The sequence below is a fragment of the Mastacembelus armatus genome, chromosome 24 (genome assembly GCF_900324485.2).
Source record: "Mastacembelus armatus chromosome 24, fMasArm1.2, whole genome shotgun sequence".
Taxonomy (NCBI): Eukaryota; Metazoa; Chordata; class Actinopteri; order Synbranchiformes; family Mastacembelidae; genus Mastacembelus; species Mastacembelus armatus.
Genome location: NC_046656.1, coordinates 14,181,244 through 14,201,163, shown reverse-complemented (window position 1 = coordinate 14,201,163; position 19,920 = coordinate 14,181,244). Strand labels below are relative to the sequence as shown.

Below are 19,920 nucleotides of genomic sequence, written 5' to 3'. Positions count from 1 at the left end.
CAGTAAATACACCAGGGGCACGGAAGTAAAAGGAGAACACAGAGATGTGTAGTGAACAGCTGAAACTGTTTCAACCTTCGTGAACCGTGACAGACTGAGACCTGCTCCTCTAAACACCAGTTTACACTCACACACACTCTAATTCAGCATATCTGATTTGTAGTATCAAGTATCCATAAAAAAGAGGAAGTGTAGCTACGGTCTATACATAATGCAAAGGCCTGGGCTTTATTACTTCAGTGGACTAAGCTTGAGGGCAGTAGGTGGTCTGAGGTCAAACAGGCTTTCCTTTGCCACAAATTCATCAAGATGCCCTTTAGCAAAGCATTCACCTCCAGCTGCTCTGGTCAAGTGACTGTCACTAGAAAACTGTATATGATTGGTGTAAATCTAATGAAGCAAACTCTGTGTATAGCTGCTTGTTTTTTGTGTGTTTGACTGTGCAGATTTTCAGGAACCTTATGCTGTGGTGGTCCTTCTAGAAAAGGACTTAGTGGTGATTGACCTTGCACAAAATGGGTGAGTCTGACTCTTTAGTAAATAACTCTTCATCATCTTGACGTCTTTGTTTCCCCTATATGAACTGAGAGTCACAGTTGATCTATTAGTGTTCATTATCTTTATCATATATTGCCCTCAACTTTGAACATTACTCTCATAAATCTTCTTCTTTAGTTTGAATATGATACAGGATGAGACTAATACACTGACACACTGCAGGCGGAATAATTCAGTTAAGAGTGACTGTGTCTGTGCTCTCTTGATAACAGTTATCCCATATTCGAGAACCCCTATCCTCTGACTATCCATGAGTCTCCTGTGACCTGCTGCGAGTACTTTGCTGACTGTCCTGTGGACCTCATACCTGCACTTTACTCTGTTGGCTCACGGCAGAAACGACAGGGCTACAGCAAAAAGGTACCACGTAGCAAAACTCTGTTGTGTGTTGTACACTACATCTTTTTCTTCTTTACTTGATAAAATTAAGCAGAGAATCCATTTTAGAAAAGAGCAGTCTGATAGCATCCTAAAGGTGGAATTTTCCTTTATGTCGCTCTGAAAAACAATGATATGAATATCTAAATTTGAAATATAAAAGTCCCATGCTGTACCCTTTAAACATTCTGCCACATAACGACAAAGTTACAGGATAAAGGACGTGGTAATACAGTACATCACCCCTCGTACTTTTTCTAAACACTACATGTATATAATGTATATTTTTCAGTGTTTCTGTGAAGCTAAATAGAGTGTACGACATTGTCATATTGCCTAACAATCTTCCATTCCCTCTGAAAACCTCCTCACTCCTTTCATTCTCTTCTCATTCCTGTATCATCTAAGACAGACCCCCCCCCCCGCTTTTTCAGCCATTATGTATGCCTATGTTCTTTTCCCTGTCGCCTTGTTCTTGCTTTCTGTCGGAAATGTCAACATGTACTGACCCAAACTGGCTGCCTTGCTGCTGCTTTTCCCTTTTTTTTTTTTTTTTTTTTTGCTAAGCAAAGGCCTGGCTGAGCTGTGGGAGGGCCTTCTCACATAAAGATCACCATGAGTCATCCTGGCGACCTTTGCATGTGTCGACATGTTCAAACCCCCCACCAACACGCACACACACATATACACACAAATGGAGACATGCGCTCACTGAGGTGCATAATGTATAAATGCAAAGCATGCTGAGAAGCACATAAAAGATTCCCGCCTGTTTGCCCATCCACACTCACATGTGTCATGTCTTTGTAAAATCAAGGTGTTCTGTTGAACGCAGTGTAATCGACAAAGCGGTCCAACTTCCTGTATTCTCTCATTCTGTGTCTATGCAGGAATGGCCTATTAGTGGTGGAAACTGGGGTCAAGGCACACAAAGCTACCCAGAGATCATCATTACTGGGTAAGACGGTACTGATTTCATTAGCATTATCATTATAGTCCTGCTGCAACTCAATTATTTTCACCTGTCCTGCAGGTCAAGACAGCAGAGACGCTTGTCTTAAAATATTTACTGTAGCCCTTCCAATATTCCAATCATGTGCACTTTGCTCCATTTTGATGTTTATTATTCTACACTGAGCTGTCACCAAGGGGAGAAGGGGCGTTTTTAACAGAACACATGCAATGAGGAAATGACATTGAGGTATGCGTTTGCCGGTGTAGAAGCTCATCGTTACTTTCCTTCCTCCCTTTTTTCCTTGCCCCTACTTGATGTATTACTATTCTGCCCAGGTTTCTGTCTCTCTCTAAGAGTGCCACAGCCTTTACAAAGCATCTCTCTCCCAGTACACTCAGCTGAATTGGCAACACAAACAATGAGGAGTGAGCAAAAAAACAAAAAAAAAGACAACCAAAATACATGTTATTTTCTGACTGTGTTCTTTTAAAATGGAGAACCTGTCATGCTTATCATCTGCTGATGAATGTAGTCCTGTGTACACTCATTACACCTGCTCGATTTATTTTCAGGCATTTATCAAAATGTGGATGTTAGACATTCGGTTAATACTTTTCATGCTACATAGATAAAATGATGTGGATATATGAACATATGACGTTAAGTGTGTGATTGTTGGACATGTGGTGCTAAAACCATGAACATTAATGTGTTCATAGAACAGCTGCCTCTCTTCAAGGAAGGATTTCAGCAAGACTTTAGAGCCCAACTGCAAGGGTTTGCTCCCATTTAGCCATAAGAGGTTTAATGAGGTCTTGCACTGATGTTGGCTGAAAACACCTGGCTCAGGTGTCCGATGAGGTTGAGGTCAGGGATTTTTACAGGCCACTCAGATTCTTCTCCATCAAACCTTTTCTTTATGGACCTCACTTTGTGCACTGAGATGTAATTTACACTGAAGAACTGAACAGTTGTTGTGTTCAAAGGTGTGTTTTATTGCTGTAAATGTTACAAATTGGATTTAAGTTCAAAGATAGAACTTTTTATATTTTTGTAAGAAAACAGGTCACAAACTGAAGTTCATCTCTCATGGGTCTGCCTTCTCTCTATTTTCTTCCCTTGAATTGCCAGGCACGCTGATGGAACTGTGAAGTTCTGGGATGCCTCTGCAAGTGAGTTCCCTTAACAGTTTAAAATGATTGTGTATAATTTTCAGACAAAGAACAGACACGATGGACATCTTGAACTCGGAAAATGTAGCGATGTTTTTAAGAAATTTCAGACTAAAACGGAACCTGATGAGAGATAAAATGCTTTTCTAAATAAGCAGCAGCCTTCACATAGTTCATACAAACGAAATCAGAATTGTGTAGATAAGTCCAGTATTATTTCAAGTTCCCTGCATTGCAACTGATACTTTCTGCTTTTGCCTTTTTTACTAGTAATGCTCCAGGTGCTCTATAAGCTCAAAACAGCCAAGGTGTTTGACAGAAATCGGTCCAAGGAAGACAAGGGGAGCAATGAGGTGTCAGATGAAGACCCCTTTGCTATTCAGATCATGGCCTGGTGCCCCGAGAGCCGGATGCTATGTGTTGCTGGGGTGTCAGCAAATATTATCATCTACCGCTTCAGCAAGCTGGAAGTAACCACTGAGGTGGTGCAGGTAGGTAACGGTGTACAACTTTTCAAAACAAAACTTAAAATGCGTCTTCGTTCCTTTTTCTTTTTATGATAAGACTCTTATATACTTATAGTTCAACTGTGGACACAAATGTGAGACATTACGCTCCATCAGCAATACATTTTATTGTTACTGTTTGCTCTGAGCACTCACTTTGTTGTTGTGAGACATATGCACAAACACACATGTACTCGAAGAGCTCCCTAGTCAAAGGCAGTATGGTTACCATGCCAACAGACGGAGCAGTGAACAAGCAAACCTAGACCGTCATTATAATCTGTTATCGTGACGTAAGTGCTTATAGGGGTGTGATGGGAGTCCATGTTTAATGACACGAAGAGAAATGCTGTTTAATCTATGAGTGCAGGCTCACAGCTCTTATATCACAATATCACCGTCTGGTGTGTGCATGCATGCTTAGTTTCCAGCTTCTGCTACTGATCATTGGAGCAGTGGGGTGTTAAATTGATAACCAGCAAGATACTGTATTTACTGTCTTTCTAATTCTTTATATATATATTTTGCAAGGGAGTCTTTGCTGTGCTGCTCTATAGACTTTGCAGAAATTGCTTGTCAGTCAGAGTTGTGTACGTGGGCAGTCCTGTGATGTGTTTTTTTTTTTTTGCAAGTCGGTTAATGAATTTTTATTTTTTTAAGCTGGTGCCTTTCGTGTGTTCACTGTTTTCCCTAAATATCCAAACCGTTTTCTTCCAAATGGCCTTTTGCTTATAGCAAAAACCTTTCATGAATCTAAACTTCAGTGCCTTGCTTAAGGGCACCTTAGAAGATCTGTCTGCCTTCCTGTTAGACGCTTAGCAGTTATTCTGTGGGTGACTGCCAGCGCTGACGCCTGTCTGGGATGTGGATCTGGAGTAGATATGCAGTGGCAGCGAGATGTAATTAGGTGAACAGCCTCCCTTCGCACAAGACACCTCTCTACAAACTTGCAGAAACAGAGGTAAAGGAGGACAGAGACAGACAGGAGTGGGACTCTATAGAAGGACATTGATCGCTCTTCAGTGGAGCTAATGAGACTGGCAGAATGCAAAGGAAAGGAACTTATGAGCATTGTGTGTGTGTGTGTGTGTGTGTCAGATTTATGTGGTGTGTGTGCTTGTCTCTGGGAGGGTGGTGGTTGCAGGGAAGTAGCTTGAAGCAGGACTTGACGTTTTCCTCTTTTATTGTGAGTTTAATGTTCTTTTTTCATATGAAGTTGCTGATGCCTTCTGTTCTGGGAATGTTTTTGTGTGCATCTGTGTGTGTGTATGTGTGCGTATGTGTCTTATACAGTTACTAGAGGTGCGAATGCAGTATGAGCTGAACGACATAGAGTCACCAGATGGCGGCGGTGGAGGAGGGGAACAGACATCGGCACTTCCAACCCCTGGTGCCTCCCCTCAGACGAGCGGCCCACCTTCACACCCCTCCACCAGCAGCAACAACTCTGATGGAGGCAACATGCCCTGCCTCAAGTATGAAACACACACACACACACAATAGCACTCACATAGGCTCTCATAAGCACCAGGGGCGCTTGCACACATATTCATACACACAAGAGTCTTGCTTTTTGCCTCAAGCACACTTGCACAGACTTAGTCAGTGCCTGAAGCATTCTCAGCCGCAGCCTCCCATCATCCCCTTGCAACCACTCAAACCAGACCCTCAAAACACAACTGCTTCAGGACTGCAGCTGCACCACTTTTCATTCTCTCTGTTGTCTCTCCCCTTTTCATAGTTCTTCTCCTTTCTATTTCTCTTACTGCCTTCTCCATTTCACTCAGTTTTTTTCTCTCCAGAGTGCGCAGTACTCCTCTGAAGCAGTCTCCAGGTTACCAGGTAGATTTGGTAGTCCAGTTAGTGTGGGTGAGTGGAGAGCCTCCTCAGCAAATCACAAGTCTGGCACTCAATTCCTCCTACGGCCTGTAAGTACACATGCAGTACAGTAACATTATAATCAAGGCAAGAGCTAAAAGTTTTTATTTTTACATCTTTATATGTATTTTTGTTTTGTAAACTTATCAAGTTATTATATTACCATCAAGCTGCTATATCTGATGTAAAAAAATAAATAAAACTATTAAAGATACCATCTTATTCAAACAGGCATATCATCAGGAGCATTTGTATATTTGAGTTGTTCATAGCTCCAAAAAGCAAGTATAATCTCATAACCATGTTTTTCTAACCAGTCTCATCCTGTCTGCCTCTTCATCCTTGTCTCTGACTTCCGCCGTTCTGCATCTTAAACTTCCTCCTCGCCTCTGTCGTGCTTCTCCAGAGTGGTTTTTGGCAACAGTAATGGTCTGGCAGTGGTAGACTATGTCCAGAAGACAGTTGTACTCAACTTGGGCACAGTCGAGCTTTATGGTTCTAATGACCCCTACCAGAGACAGCCCCGGTCGCCAAGAAAAACACGACAACCTTCTGGAGGTAATAAACCAAAAGTGATAAGAAGGAGAAAAGATGAATTAAAGAAACCTCTAAACTTTCTATGCCCACACACAACAGTGGAACATTTTCAGCTTTCTATCCATTCCAATAAATAAGACATAGCTCTCTGTTGTTTTATGTCTACAGCTGATTATATATTTTACACGTTTTTTCTGGTCTTTCCTCTGATTTTGTTATTGCTCACTGCTTGTAAATGTCCAGCTAAAGCCATTATTTTTACGCAGAATACTATACATCATTCTTTATCTTATTTCCTATTTCTCTAGTTTTATTTTAAATATTGTCACCTTCCATTAAGCAAAAAGTCTCAGCACCTGTATTGAATTATGACTTACAAATGCTTCTCTTGTCTTAAAGGCAAATGAAACAACCACATAGCAAAAACCACTTCTTAACTAAACAAGCAGAGTGAAGAGCTCTAGTTGGCTCTGCTTTTTTATTTTAGGATGTAAAGAAGAAGTAAAATCAGATTTTGTGTTCAGGTATTGAAGGTGTAGTTTCTGGTGAAAGCCTAGGCTAGAATAATAATCATTCTTTCATCAAACATTATGACTTGTTTTTGCCAAGGGGGCTTACTAACAGTAATTAGACTTGAGTTACCCCACACATCCTATGTCCCTGAACTAATCTGTAATCTGATCCAATATAAAAATTAATGAAATCGTACTGTAGCATCTAAAGTGAATGCTATCATGACTTCATAAGGCTGACACACAAATGAACACACAAATATTAACGCTTTGGCTTTGGTTGACTTTCTTTTTTTGTCTATCTGCTTCTCTTTGTCACTGTCGTTCTCATTCACACACCCTCTTACAGCCCATCCCTTTTACCCACATCGCCACTGCAGCTTCTTATTAAGAAGATGCTTTTAGTATGGACACACTGCCATCATGTGTTAAATGCTGGCAGTGCAGCTACATAGACGGTGCCGCAGTGTCATGACAATGCTCTGGCCATACTTAAGCAAAAGCTGATGGATGAATTTTTGAGCTGTGTGTGTGGAGGGATTTCTTTTTGATGCTCATGACAGTTTATGCACAAACACACCAAATGACACCAAGCAAATATGCATCATTGCACACACATTCTACTAATGTACACACACATGAACGCACACACACATACACAAACACTTGCACATGTAAATACACACAGAGCATCTGGTGTCACTGAGCAGTGGGCTGGCACCTGCCAGAGCTTGGCAAGTGTGATCAGTAATCCGTCCAGCTGTGTTTCTCTACCAACAAGGAGAGCTGTCTGCTTGGCTTTCAGCCTCACCGGACTGTACCGCACACACGCACGCACTCATACACAAACGTAAGAGGACTTACACAGAAATGCAGAGAATAAGACAATCATTCATTTGTACACACAGTATAATCTAATGTCTTAGGTTTGCCCTGAAATGACACAGAATCTTCTCTTCCATTTTTCATTATTTTGTGTGTGATTGACTTGTGCGATCTCTGCTGCAGGTCTGTGTGATATCAATGAGGGCTCAGCCACATCAGAGGATCGCTGCAAGTCGCCTACGTCAGGTAACGTCTTTCATTGGGGAAAATATAGTAATCGAGAAAATGTAATTGTCAAAAATGTACCTCTAATACCATGTATTTAAATGCAAAAGAGGCTATTGGTTAGGGAAGAAGATGGATGTTTCAAAAAGAGCCTCTACTTTAAATACTATTTTATTGAAATTACAGTTCATCAAGCTGGAACTGTACAGAGGGGGTTTTTGTTGAACCATAAAATTGTCTGGCTGTCAGTTTCATTCTACCACAGTCTTTAGAAATGCACTGTGTGAGTTTAATACTTTACGTTTATGGGTTTTTGAAAGTATTTCTTTCCATTTGTGCATACATTATTTTAACACTCTTCAGAGTTCAGTAGTCAGGAATAAATTTATTTTAATCTGGCCTGGGTCCTGGAAGACTAGGTTATAGGTTACAAAGGTTTCCAGTCTCTGATACTTATTCAGTGTGACAACAACAAATTATAAACTGAATGAAGCTATTTAAAAAAAAGAAAAACTGCATTCTGTTAGAGAAATCTATTCATTTATATTATCTGGAGGATTAACTAAAGAGAGAAAGTTCACTCTGAAGGGTATTTTCACATATTCAGTAGCTACGTAATTGTATATTTGAGAAAATGCTCAGCAGTTAAATATATTATATCACTTTCTTGGATGTGCCTTAACCTTTTACCTGTATTTTGAGTTGGGATCTTCTTTCAAGTTAAACATTTAAATGTATGTGGGTGCCACATTTTCTCCCAGATCATTATCATACTAAGCAGTTTCTATGTCAGTGAATGTGACCTGATGAAAGCAAAGAAAACAGATTGTACTGAAAGGAAGAATATTTTAATTTTGATCATCAACTTCACTATATTGTGCACCACCTCTAAATGCAAATATTTAAGGCCTTTGGCATCTGCGTAGAAGTGCCTTGTGCTTTGCAGTAGTTAGATGCCTCTATTACGCTTTTACTTGCTTCCCTCTTAATCCATGTCATTAGTATTTCAGCTGAAAGTACTGGAAGAGAAAACAGCCCAGATCCATCTCATTAGCGCTAACTTGGCATTAACACACTGAAAATAAGGGTTTTTTTTTCTTAAAAAGGTCAGAGAGAAAACTAATCTCAGAGTCTGGAGTCCTGCCGCTGTTTGCAGGTATGATGGCTGTTCCAACCCCCATGTCTGGTGCTACCAGACTGTGGTGTGATACATCTGTCTGCTCTGCATTATTCATAGGACAGAGAGAGATAAGGTGCCATCCTGCAAAAAAAAAAAAAAAAAAGAAAAGTCATTTACTCTACAGCTATGCATTCTTTTTCCTCTTTTTTTGTAAGTGATGAAGTCTGCCAATGGAAGAACACAGTTACAGTTACAACTTATTTCCATGCAATGTTACCTGATTTATCTTGAAACAACGTTTAATGTTTAATGCTATGATAGTGTGACTTTATGCAAAAAACATCTTGGAACATTAAAAAAAACTTAAAATGACAGCACCTATTACAGTCGGTGATGCAAAACCACTTGCAGCAATAAAATCAGATTTTTATGCATTTGAGTACAGCTATACATGCAGTAAAAACAACTTCAACACTTTACAGTAACAAGTTTGTTCTCTTTCCCTTTTCTTATTTTGAAAACTAAATCTTTGTGTTTATTTTCTCTCTTTTTATATATGGTTGACTTGAAATCATTAGAATTTGCTCCTTTTTTTATTTAATTGGTTTTTATTTCAGGCACAAATGCATAGACATTCAGGTAGTTGTACTATTGTACTATATTCTGTTACTGGCATTTCTGTTTTTACAGTACAGGGATTTGTATCAATACACTTGAGGTCTGAGAACCTGCATTACTCAAATTGAAAGGATGGTTTTTGCTACTCATCATGGTAACAACGATAGCCTGTGTGTAGTGACAAGCTGAAGGGTGTTTCTAACCGCACATTTACTGTACTTTACTTTCCCCATTACACCCCTAAAGTGTTGATGTCAAACAGCAATCTACAGCAATTCTACAATGGAGGTGGTAGAGGAGGTAAGATTGGTCAAAGATTTTTATGAGAGGCTGTGTAGGCAGGACAAACATGGTCCAGATTTGTCTCTTGTTGTTATTCCCCCCCCTTTTCTTTGTGGTAGAGAGGTTGTCCGTGTCGTAGTCACCACAATAGGAAGCAATAGACTAGAAAATAGAGTCCATCTTCAGGTTAGCTTCTGTTCCACTGTCTTTTGCTTCTCAAAATACCATACCATATATATATTTTGTCAAAAATAAAAAGATGCTGAATTTACTGTAGTATATAGACTGAAAACTACACATCAAGAACTAAAAGCTCTTGGAGCAGAGACTAACCTGGAACCAGGGTGGAACTACTATTGTCTGTAAACACCCAGAATACCTTAGTTGCCTTATACACATGTTGCATGCTACACGTATGTAGCACGAGTGTCAAACTGTAAATGTGCCTGCGTTGGACATCTGTCCTGATATGACTGTTCATAGTACAGTAGAGTATGGTGACACCTCAGAGCCCAGAGCAACCCATCTGTCTGTGTCTTTGTGTACCTCCAGTTTGTGTTGATGAAACAGTTAATTATCAGTTGTTTATGGAAAATAAAGACATTTTTGCACCTTCATTCAGATTCAGGTAGCAGTGAGGCATTAGAGGATTAGAGTTTTCAATTTTACCTAGATGATATTGAACCCCCGCTCCTCACCGTTGTGGTTTCTTATTAGCTTTTACACGTTTTAACACGTCTTTTACTTTACTTTTCCTGTTAAAACATGATCAATCACAAGACTTAAAATATATATTCAGATGAAAAGCCCTGCTTACCATAAAGGCCCTTGATGCTCTCAGTAAACACACACAGGCGTTCTCACTAACTTTGCCTAGTTAGACCCACTAACCTCAGACTGAGATTAATTTACTTTTCCCCATTTTCCTCTTTTAGTAGTTGAGTATGGAGAAAGGACCCTTTAATTATTTTTATGAGTTCATGCAGTTTAGTGACCTCATATCATTCCCAGCTGATCTCCTTCCAGCTTTAGAATAAGTGAAAATACGCGTGTGGGAGTCTCGAAATCCTGAGATAAATAAAAGGTAAGATTTGTGTACAGGAATTAAAATTAAATTAAGCAGAAAAACTCAATAGCAGACATTACTTAAGGATGCAAAATCACAAAAAGATTAAAAAAATGGAATCTGATGTATTTCATTTTTGGGAAGTGGGGTGTGGGGTTTTTTTTGCTATTGAGTGAATTAAGGTATATTTTGCCAACTTTTTAAAGATATTACTAAGGATTTTTTTTTCCTCAGTTGGATTTTATTCACACACAAGAGTTTCTTCTACTTCTTTCTCCTCCAGACAGAGAAACCATTTGTATACCCTCATCCATTTTTTTCTCAGAATGGAACTATTAGTGATCCAGATCTAAAAAAATCCAATGCATTTGGCCTCCTATGAATTTAAACAGGATGCGGAAGTGGAATGAAGTGTTCATGTGAAGTTTTGGGTAATTATTATTGAGAGAAGCAAGTTATTAAACAAGTTCACTTGGCCAACAATAACTACTACCTCATTAACTTTTGACCATCTTTACCACTGTCCTCTTCCATCTCCTGTTCTGTATTTTCTGTTTCCTGTTACCTTCTTGTTCTTGGTGCATGCTCCTGTGGCATGAGGTTCCCGAATGGCTGTCCAGTTTTGATCTGTCTTTACCAAGTCCTCTCTTTCAGGGCGTTGTGCAGCCAGTGGCCACCGCCTCTGTTTTGTCTGTCACAGCATGCCTCTTTCAAATACAGGGTTGCCCTTATGCAGTGTCTTTTCCTATGTTGAGCATTTTGTCTCCTTTAATCAGAGAGAAAAAAAAACCCAGTCACTTGTTCCACAGCTCTTGCCCTGTATTTAAGCTTTGTGCATAATCCTAGCTCAGTGCTAGTTATCTGGCTTTGCATGGCATCGTGAGTTAGCTTAGATGTGTGTTTGTAAAGAGGGATGTTCTCTTTTTTCCAGCAAAGATGTCACGGAAATTAAGCTTGCCTACTGAGCTAAAGCCAGACTTGGGTAAGCCTTGACTTTGTGTCTCCAAACAATTTATATGAAATGCAGTATATCTTTCTCACTCAAACTGGACCCCACCACTTCATTAGTCCAGTTTTACCTGGTTATTAGGCTCAAAATTGGCAAGCTATGCAGATGTTCTCCTAAGTTTGCATGAGACCAAAGTAGCACTGATCTGATCTGAATTGAAATTGATCTTAGTATTTTTATGGAATCAATTCGATGTCAAATTCTTCTTAGTACTCAGACGCCCACCTTTTGACTTGGTGGGCGTCTTACTAGAGGTCAGTGGTGCTAAGCTAAACTTTGCACACTCCATCTCACTGTAAAGCTTTTTGTAACTTTGCAGCTTTCTCTTTCTCTTCTGTGTTCTTCATTTCTTTCCTTTCTCTGTCTGATTGGTTCCTTTAAATTTTCCCAAATAAAAAAAAAAAAGTCACTTTTTGAAAATACATTTTCTTCTTCAGGGGTGAAAAATCTTCTTCTAAAATACCATGGATGGAATGTTCCATTTGTAAAGGGTCAAATTTTACTCCTTGTTTAGGAGTTTCAGTGTCGTACATATGTACCCAAAGTGCCTGACAGCCAGTTATTTTGTAGTATTAAAACACAGTATTTTTAAAACAGATTTGTTCCTATTATACAATCTACTATAGGACACCTGTAATATTGCAAAATTGTAGTTAAGTTTTAGGTGTTGCTGTTCTGTTGACAAAATGACAGAATTAATATGACCTAGATGAGATATGTACACCAGTCTTTTATAAATGCACCAACTTTTAAAAATTCATACCCGTATTCTCTTTCCCAGTTTCCTGCCTCAAGACTGTCATAAAATTGTACATTACAAAAAAAACTGATCACTTGTACACTGTCCACATCTGTCTTGTCTATCTGACTTGTACTGTCATTGCTTTGTGGGTGCTTTACCTCTCTCTGTTTCTCCCTACTGTCCTCCTGTCTGTATGCCCGCCACGGGGTGCTAACCCATTAGACCACCGGGACAATTCTTTCAGCCGCTCACGCTCCTCCAGTGTCACCAGCATCGACAAGGAAGCCAGAGAGGCCATCAGCTCCTTCCACTTCTGTGAGACCTTCGCCAGGAAGGGGGACAGCATTTTGACACCCTGCCTGTTTGTGGGTACCTCACTGGGAACTGTGCTGGTTCTAGCTCTTACGTTGCCACCTGCTGGGGAACAACGGCAACTGCAACCGGTTATCATTTCACCTACGGGTGGGTAATGGGAAAGGGGGTGATAGATAATTGTTTTGTGGTTACAGTGAATAAAGAGCAGATGGACTTTAATCATGGTCACAAACTCAACAAGGTACCTTTAAAATGAACAGAAAAAGATAAATAAGATGAAGGGATTATTAGGTAAGATAAACTAGTCTGTAAACAGCAAAAGAAAGAAATTTGCCACTGAGTTTAAATTTGCATTTCAAGTATTTTTCTTCCATAAACTAGGCATGTTGGTTCGGCTAAAGGGCAGCATCTTGCGGATGGCTATCCTGGACTCAACAGGGTCCCAGTTGTCCCCTGCATATGAGGCTTGGTATGAACCAAACATAACAGCAGATGGTGAAGAAAGAGAAAAGGTCCGTAAGCGCCGGCCCGTCTCCGTGTCTCCCTCAACCTCCCAGGACTTCAATGAGAGCCAGTACGCTGTGGTGTGTTCAGAGAAACAGGCCAAAGTCATTTCCCTCCCCTCCCAGATTTGCATCTATAAACACAGCATCACAGAGACTTCCTTCATCTTACGGGCAGATGTGGTGCAGATGAGCCAAGGCATGTGTGTGGCTTGTTTCTGTGCCAATGGCCATATAATGACCCTCAGGTGAGAAACATGTCACTCTGCAAGTCAGAAATAGTGAGCTATAAATAAATGTATCAATCAAAGTCAGTTTGCATAAATCCATTTCCATCGTTAGTTGAAATCAAAGTATAACAGAGCCAACAAGAGAGGATAGATTATCAGTCGCAGGAGGGGTGAGCTCATCAGGGTTGTGTATTTTTTAATCTTATTTAGGGAAGATGTGATTTGGATATTTATATTTTGGTATTTGGAACATAATGAACACACAGATTGACAATGGAGAAATGCATTAGGCTGTATAATAAGTTCAGTCCCATTGTGGCCAGCTTTAATGCAGTATAATGATTAATTTATCTTTAATAGTGTTCTTAGTGCTAGCTTTGTTATGCATCAGTTAGTGAAACCTTTATTCTAGAAGACTGAAATATCTGTTTTTTTGAGGTTCCTGTTTGAACAATATTATTGTGGCAACAGATTGTGTAAAATTTTAAATGGCAGAAGAAAATGGGGTTGCACCACAGAGGCAGAGAATCATCATATTATACGCTCAATTAAATCTGCATTTTTGCTCAAGTTGTCATTCAGCGTTAGACACAAACCTTCGTCCTGATGCACAACCACAACAACTGCAGACATATACATCCTCAGACCTCTGTCCTTGTATGATCCTGCCATGTGCAGTGTTCATCCTTCAAGGGCAGCACTAACCCAAACCTGCAACATTGCACCATTTCATTAGCCTAAACAGTTGCAATTAAAGCCAATGGCATGAGGTAAAAACAACAACTGATACAGGCATGCATTCACATATGCAGACACACAATAAATTTTCATGCAGTGTGCGGAAGGGCAGACGTGAGGAGAGGTATATTAGTCTGCCACTCATCTTCATTAATTTTCACTTCCCTAGAGGAGAGAGACAGACACAGAACAACCTTCCATATGGGTGTCTGAGCGAGGATGCCCAGCTGTCTGCCTGTACACTTGTGTGTATTGTGTCAGTCTGTTTGCCTTTCAAGAATGCATGAACAATGTCATCATAGTGCAAGTGGTATTTTGGTTGCCGTGTTGGAAAGGTCAGTGGTAGTGATAAAAAGAAGTCCTAGTATATTCCTTCGATCTAAAATAACTTGAATTATTTTTGTGTCCCCTGCCTAGTTTGCCAGGACTAAGACCGCTCATGGATGTAAACTACCTGCCTTTGACAGACATGCGGATAGCCAGGACATTCTGCTTCACCAACCTGGGTCAGGCCATGTACCTCTGCTCCCCCACTGAGATCCAGAGGATCACTTATAGCCAGGACACCTGTGAAAACCTACAAGTTAGTTGATGTTTTTGATTTCAAGTTGAAATCTTGTAAAGGGGGTTTGCAATTGGTGCATATTGTGCTGCAGAGGAAATATTTCACATTAAAGACACTTGACAAGACTGTGTAACAACACTGTACTGTGTATCTGTGTGTATAGTAGATATACTTTGTTTGTAGTATTATGTAGGTGTATAGTGGATAACAAAACACTGAACAAGATGTGTTGATGTTTCAGGAGATGCTGGGTGAACTTTTCACACCAGTGGAAACACCAGAGGCACCCAACAGAGGGTTCTTCAAAGGTCTCTTTGGGGGAGGAGCACAGTCACTAGACAGAGAGGAGCTTTGTATGTCAAACTTACACATCCCCACATGAACAGTGGTTCATTCCTTGATGATGCAATGTTTCATTCACACATCTCATCCTGTTTTTCTCTCCTTTTCTCCTTTACTCAGTTGGTGAGTTAGCGGCTGGAAAGGCATCCCGTAGCTTGGCTCAGCACATCCCGGGGCCAGGTGGTATTGAGGGCATGAAGGGGGCAGCCTCTGGCGTGGTTGGAGAACTGGCACGTGCTCGAATAGCATTAGATGAAAGAGGCCAGAAATTGGGTGAACTGGAAGAGAGGACAGCTGCTATGATGGCCAGCGCAGATTCCTTTTCCAAACATGCCCATGAGGTAAAAGCTAAGAAAATGAAGAAATGTTTCAAATCAAGAGAGCAGTTTCTTTTTCACATAGTGAACCCAATGTTAAATAAACTGCTCATGCTTGTATGTACATACCTATACACTTAGGACTAGGACTAAGAAAATAAAAAGTAGATGGTGATTTTGGACATAGTTCATTGAGAAATAATCTTAATTGCAGGAGACATCGGACAATCGATATATGTAATGGTTTGTTTTATTGGTATTTTAGTTGTAATAGTTTCTGTTATTGTTTTGACCATCAGCAATGGATTACATAATTGTGAACTCTTGTAGACTTATTAAGCACACGAGGAAAAACCACCACCAACCCTTTTTATTACACAGAGTGCTCTGTCCCCATTAATCATTTCCATCGTATTACCTACATACACTATTTATTCACTAGAGGGCAGTATATGCATGTAAAAATCTCAGAGTCCTGCAGCTGGAGAACAGTTTTTTTTTAAAGAAATGAAATAGATGCAGATTGAAACATGAGATTCCTGCTTTCCTGCAGTGTTGGTGGTGGGCCAAAAGTAAACCAAAAATATTATCACTTATGTACATCTGTTACAACAGCAGGATTAGTAGTTATGTTATATATGTTCTTACTCCAGAATTTCCTGTTTTCAGATGATGCTGAAGTGCAAAGACAAAAAATGGTACCAGTTCTGATTAGTAATGGGGGAGGAGCAGAGCTCCATGGACACGGCTGTCACCTTCCATTGGCTCATTTGGACTCACCGTGACCTCCCCCCACTCATCCATCTATTCATTCATCCATCCCTCCAAGCCTTCTTCGCTGGGACACTTGGGATTTTCTTCCCTAGCACAATGTTGAATACTGTTCTTACCTCAGTCTTAAGGTGGAACTGAGGGGTGGACAAGACAGGACAGTGTCAGAGGGAGCAAATAAATGGTGTCTTTTTTATGTTCTTGTCCATCTGTTTAATTCTCTCTCCTCTCCGAGGTAGCCAATTGACCCATGCACCTGGAGATTCTTCATTCTCATTTGCCAAAGAAGTCCTTTACTGTTGTCTCCACTCTGAGCCCATTGTGGGCTGCATTCAAACTGATGAACATGGCTGAAAAAAGACAAATATCTTATGAAGAAACAAAGACTACAAAAAATTCTTAAAATGTAAAAAGAAGGAAAAACCCATCTAAATACATCATTATATATACATAAATCTAATAAATGTGCAATGCTGTATCCACTTCAGAGTGACAAGTACTAAAGGAAAGGATAACTCATTGAGGCAATAGGTGGGAGAGCAGTGTGGGAGATCCATGGGAGGTGTTGCAATAGTAATGCTTCCTACATGCAGAGGGTAGCAAGGATGAAAGTGACTTATTCTGATGTACGCTGGATATCTCATCATCTCACTCAACCTCTGGACTCTCCTCTGTATCTTACGGACTTTCATATTGTTACCAACTCTATGTGTGTGTTAATTTCTATTTTATTGCCATCCTTCTATTGTTATTTGTTGGGTTTTTTGCTCCGTCTGTATTACTGGAAAATCTCTTATTTTTCTATTGTTGTGAAAGTGGATGAAAAAAAAAAAGTTTTGTGGCTTTTGTCTAACAACTCTAATTTCTCCTTATGAAAAGGGCTGGAATCTAAAAGGAGGGCAAGGATATAAAAGGCATATATCATTTAGTAATCACTGACCATTGACATTTATTGTTTACCAGAGGATTTCACCGATTGACTTGAATTGCCTCCTTCACTCACTAATGTCATAAGCTTCCACATTCTGGCTAAATGTGACTGTACACATGCTGATAAGATCAGTGTTAAATACACTGACAGTCTAAGCCACATTTCTTGAGTTTTGAAGTACCTATCAGTTTGGACATTACATGCACATAAATACAAGGCCTATTTATGTGTATTCATATATGCAGGATAGTAGAAATATTGATGTATAATCCTTAAAAGTATACATTTTCAGTTGTCTTTTAATGATAGTTGTCTGTGTGAGAAAGTCTGTGTGATTCCTTTGCTAATATTTATTTACTGAGGTGCAAAAGACAGTTGTGATTGGTGTCACACTTTCATTTTCATTGATATCCCGTTTCTGTGTCCTCGGTTGCAGTAAAGCTCAAATCTGGTGTATCTCGGTCTACCAGACCTTTAACCTTTATTTGTATATAAGTAAATAGTTTGACAATCTAAGACCAACTGGAAAGTAAATGTCAAGGTTGCTCCAGCAACATTAAAGGAGAGAGGCCATATTTTTTCTGACGCCAAAGAGTTGCTTTAGCTTTTCCATTGCATTACCATTTGACAGTCCATGAGTTTCAAGTAAGAGTAATATATGTAATTCCGCATGGCTTCACCCAGGGAGCGCAGAGCCAGGATAAAGCCCATTTAGTAATATTATCATCACCATCATCTTTTCAGGGTTCAAGAAATGGAGCAAGTTGCAATGGAACTCAGCCATTTATAGTAATATTGTATCACAAATATTTAATGTTAAAGTGGCCTAACTGGTTGATTCACATTGTTTTCTTAAAACAAAAACCTGCACCACTCCACTCCAGCTCAGACTCGCAATATTTATGGTATTCATCTACTGTATGTGTGCGCACGTGTGAATGTATGTGTTTGTACTTATGTCTGCCTGTGTGTTAGAGCGTTTTCATGTAAATTAAGTGATATAATTTAAGATGTTATATTTCGGTTGTTTAATAATTGATGTTGATGTCCTAGTCTCTCACCATTCAGCTGTCTGTGCCCAGTTGAGTGTCTGTTACACTAACTAAAGCCACCAATGATGATTTAAAAAAAAAAAAAAAAAAAGTGACAACAATAATAATAATAATGAGCATAATGAGTATGACCTCTGAATTCTGGCTTGATTTAAATGCCGCATGATCAGTTTTTGCACACATACTTCAGTGCCCCTTCACTTTTCAATCTTTGCCTTTGTCCTCAAAATGATTTCTTCCTCTCCTGAGTCTTCCAGTGACTCCATAGATTCCACAGCTACAGATCTGGCCTTTTCTGTATTTATCAAGAAATGTACTGTGAATGTCGGTAGGGAGCTTTGTCCTTTCCCCCATAATGAAGAAGAGGAACAAAAAAACAAAACAAAACAAAAAAAAAATTCAGACAAAATACCTTATCTTGAGGTCATATCTAAAAACCTACTCAACATGTTTTTCTGTTTTTTTCTTTTTTTAATGTTGTATTATTGATTTTGAATCTTTAACCAATTTGTTTCTTGCCCATATATTACAGTATGCAGTATTTATACTCAAAACAATCCACACACTCAAACAACTAGGGGGAATCCTGTCAATCTGCCATATGCCATCTTCTGTTGTGGATTTAACAGTTATCAGTGGGTTGCAGTATTTTTCTCATTGTAGCCAATTTTCTTGTACAGTTTTATGCAACTTTCACATGGATGTTTATGACTATCTGCTGCCACAGAAATTTAGAAATTCTGTAGATAGAGATTACTGTGCAATGGAAAATAAAAGTGGAAAATGTATTTTTGTCTTAAAGAATCTTTGAGAAATCTTATACTTCAAATTCAGATATAAACATTTGACTGTCTTAGGGGTGATTAAAAGGGATATAGAGTATTGATGTGTTTAATGGTGCACATAGCACAGGAATTTATGGGCCAAATGAACAGATATTGTTTGTAAAGATGTGGCTGAGAATGCCATATTTGCATCTCTACACTAGATGGCAGCAGACACACGTACATAAACTGTTGCCTCTACATGTAATTAGACAACAGGCAAAAGATATAGAATGGTTAACAAAACAAATTTTTTCTATTCTATGAGGTATTATTAGTGAGCTTATATTTAACTTTATTGTTGATAGGATTTGGTTATAAACATGATGCATGAGGTATAATCCATTTTCTAACTTTGCTTTGATGGTTTATGGTCTGTTGTTTGCTTATTCTGCCATGCTCCATGTCTTATAGCAACACAACCCTGTATGGATCACACTCAGGGCCAAATGTACTTTCAGGTTTCTCTGCATTCATAACCCAGATAACAAAGAGGTCAGCAAAGCTTTTTGAAGGTCACCTTTATTTGTTTTGCTCTTGTCTGGCTTAGAGGCTTTTTATACTTGAATTACAGACAATGACAAACTATCTTTAAATGACCCCGATCATGATTTTGGTAAATGTTGTGCCTGCCACAAGAAACACAGTAATTATCTTACACTTGGACGCTTTTTTGAGTATTTTCCCACTTAATCGCCTTGCAATAGACCACTGCTATTAGGAATAGACTCCTTGAATCAGAGATACAATTATCCTAATTTCAGGCAAGTTGCCTGTTGAGGTCAGTAAGTTCATTCAGCATTGTACTAGAGCACTGATGATTTCCTGTAGGAAGATTTACAGACTGTAACAAGAGTCACTCAATGCTTCCTGAGCTCATGTGTGACTGAGGCCTGGTGACCCAGGGGCGAATCCACTTTGAATTAATTAGTTAAAAAATACAAAGCCA

The 19,920-nt window shown here is 39.4% G+C and overlaps 1 protein-coding gene across 5 annotated transcripts in view; it reads left to right on the top strand.

Moving 5' to 3' along the window:
• The window catches only part of stxbp5a (syntaxin binding protein 5a (tomosyn)), a 74,879-nt gene extending 56,641 nt beyond the window's left edge, over positions 1-18,238 (top strand). For 3 of the 5 annotated variants that reach the window (XM_026319154.1, XM_026319156.1, XM_026319157.1), the window contains 16 exons: positions 447-519; positions 771-918; positions 1,827-1,894; positions 3,023-3,063; positions 3,334-3,554; positions 4,863-5,044; positions 5,372-5,497; positions 5,854-6,005; positions 7,505-7,567; positions 11,564-11,614; positions 12,564-12,845; positions 13,080-13,449; positions 14,587-14,752; positions 14,976-15,087; positions 15,197-15,417; positions 16,063-18,238. In XM_026319154.1, coding sequence (XP_026174939.1) covers positions 447-519; positions 771-918; positions 1,827-1,894; positions 3,023-3,063; positions 3,334-3,554; positions 4,863-5,044; positions 5,372-5,497; positions 5,854-6,005; positions 7,505-7,567; positions 11,564-11,614; positions 12,564-12,845; positions 13,080-13,449; positions 14,587-14,752; positions 14,976-15,087; positions 15,197-15,417; positions 16,063-16,104 — 2,318 coding nt within the window. In that variant the 3' untranslated portion in view covers positions 16,105-18,238. Of the gene's footprint in view, positions 1-446; positions 520-770; positions 919-1,826; positions 1,895-3,022; positions 3,064-3,333; positions 3,555-4,862; positions 5,045-5,371; positions 5,498-5,853; positions 6,006-7,504; positions 7,568-9,530; positions 9,585-11,563; positions 11,615-12,563; positions 12,846-13,079; positions 13,450-14,586; positions 14,753-14,975; positions 15,088-15,196; positions 15,418-16,062 lie in introns of all 5 variants that reach the window. The other 2 variants (XM_026319158.1, XM_026319155.1) reach the window with 2 other exon arrangements.
• The last annotated feature ends 1,682 nt before the right edge of the window (positions 18,239-19,920 follow it).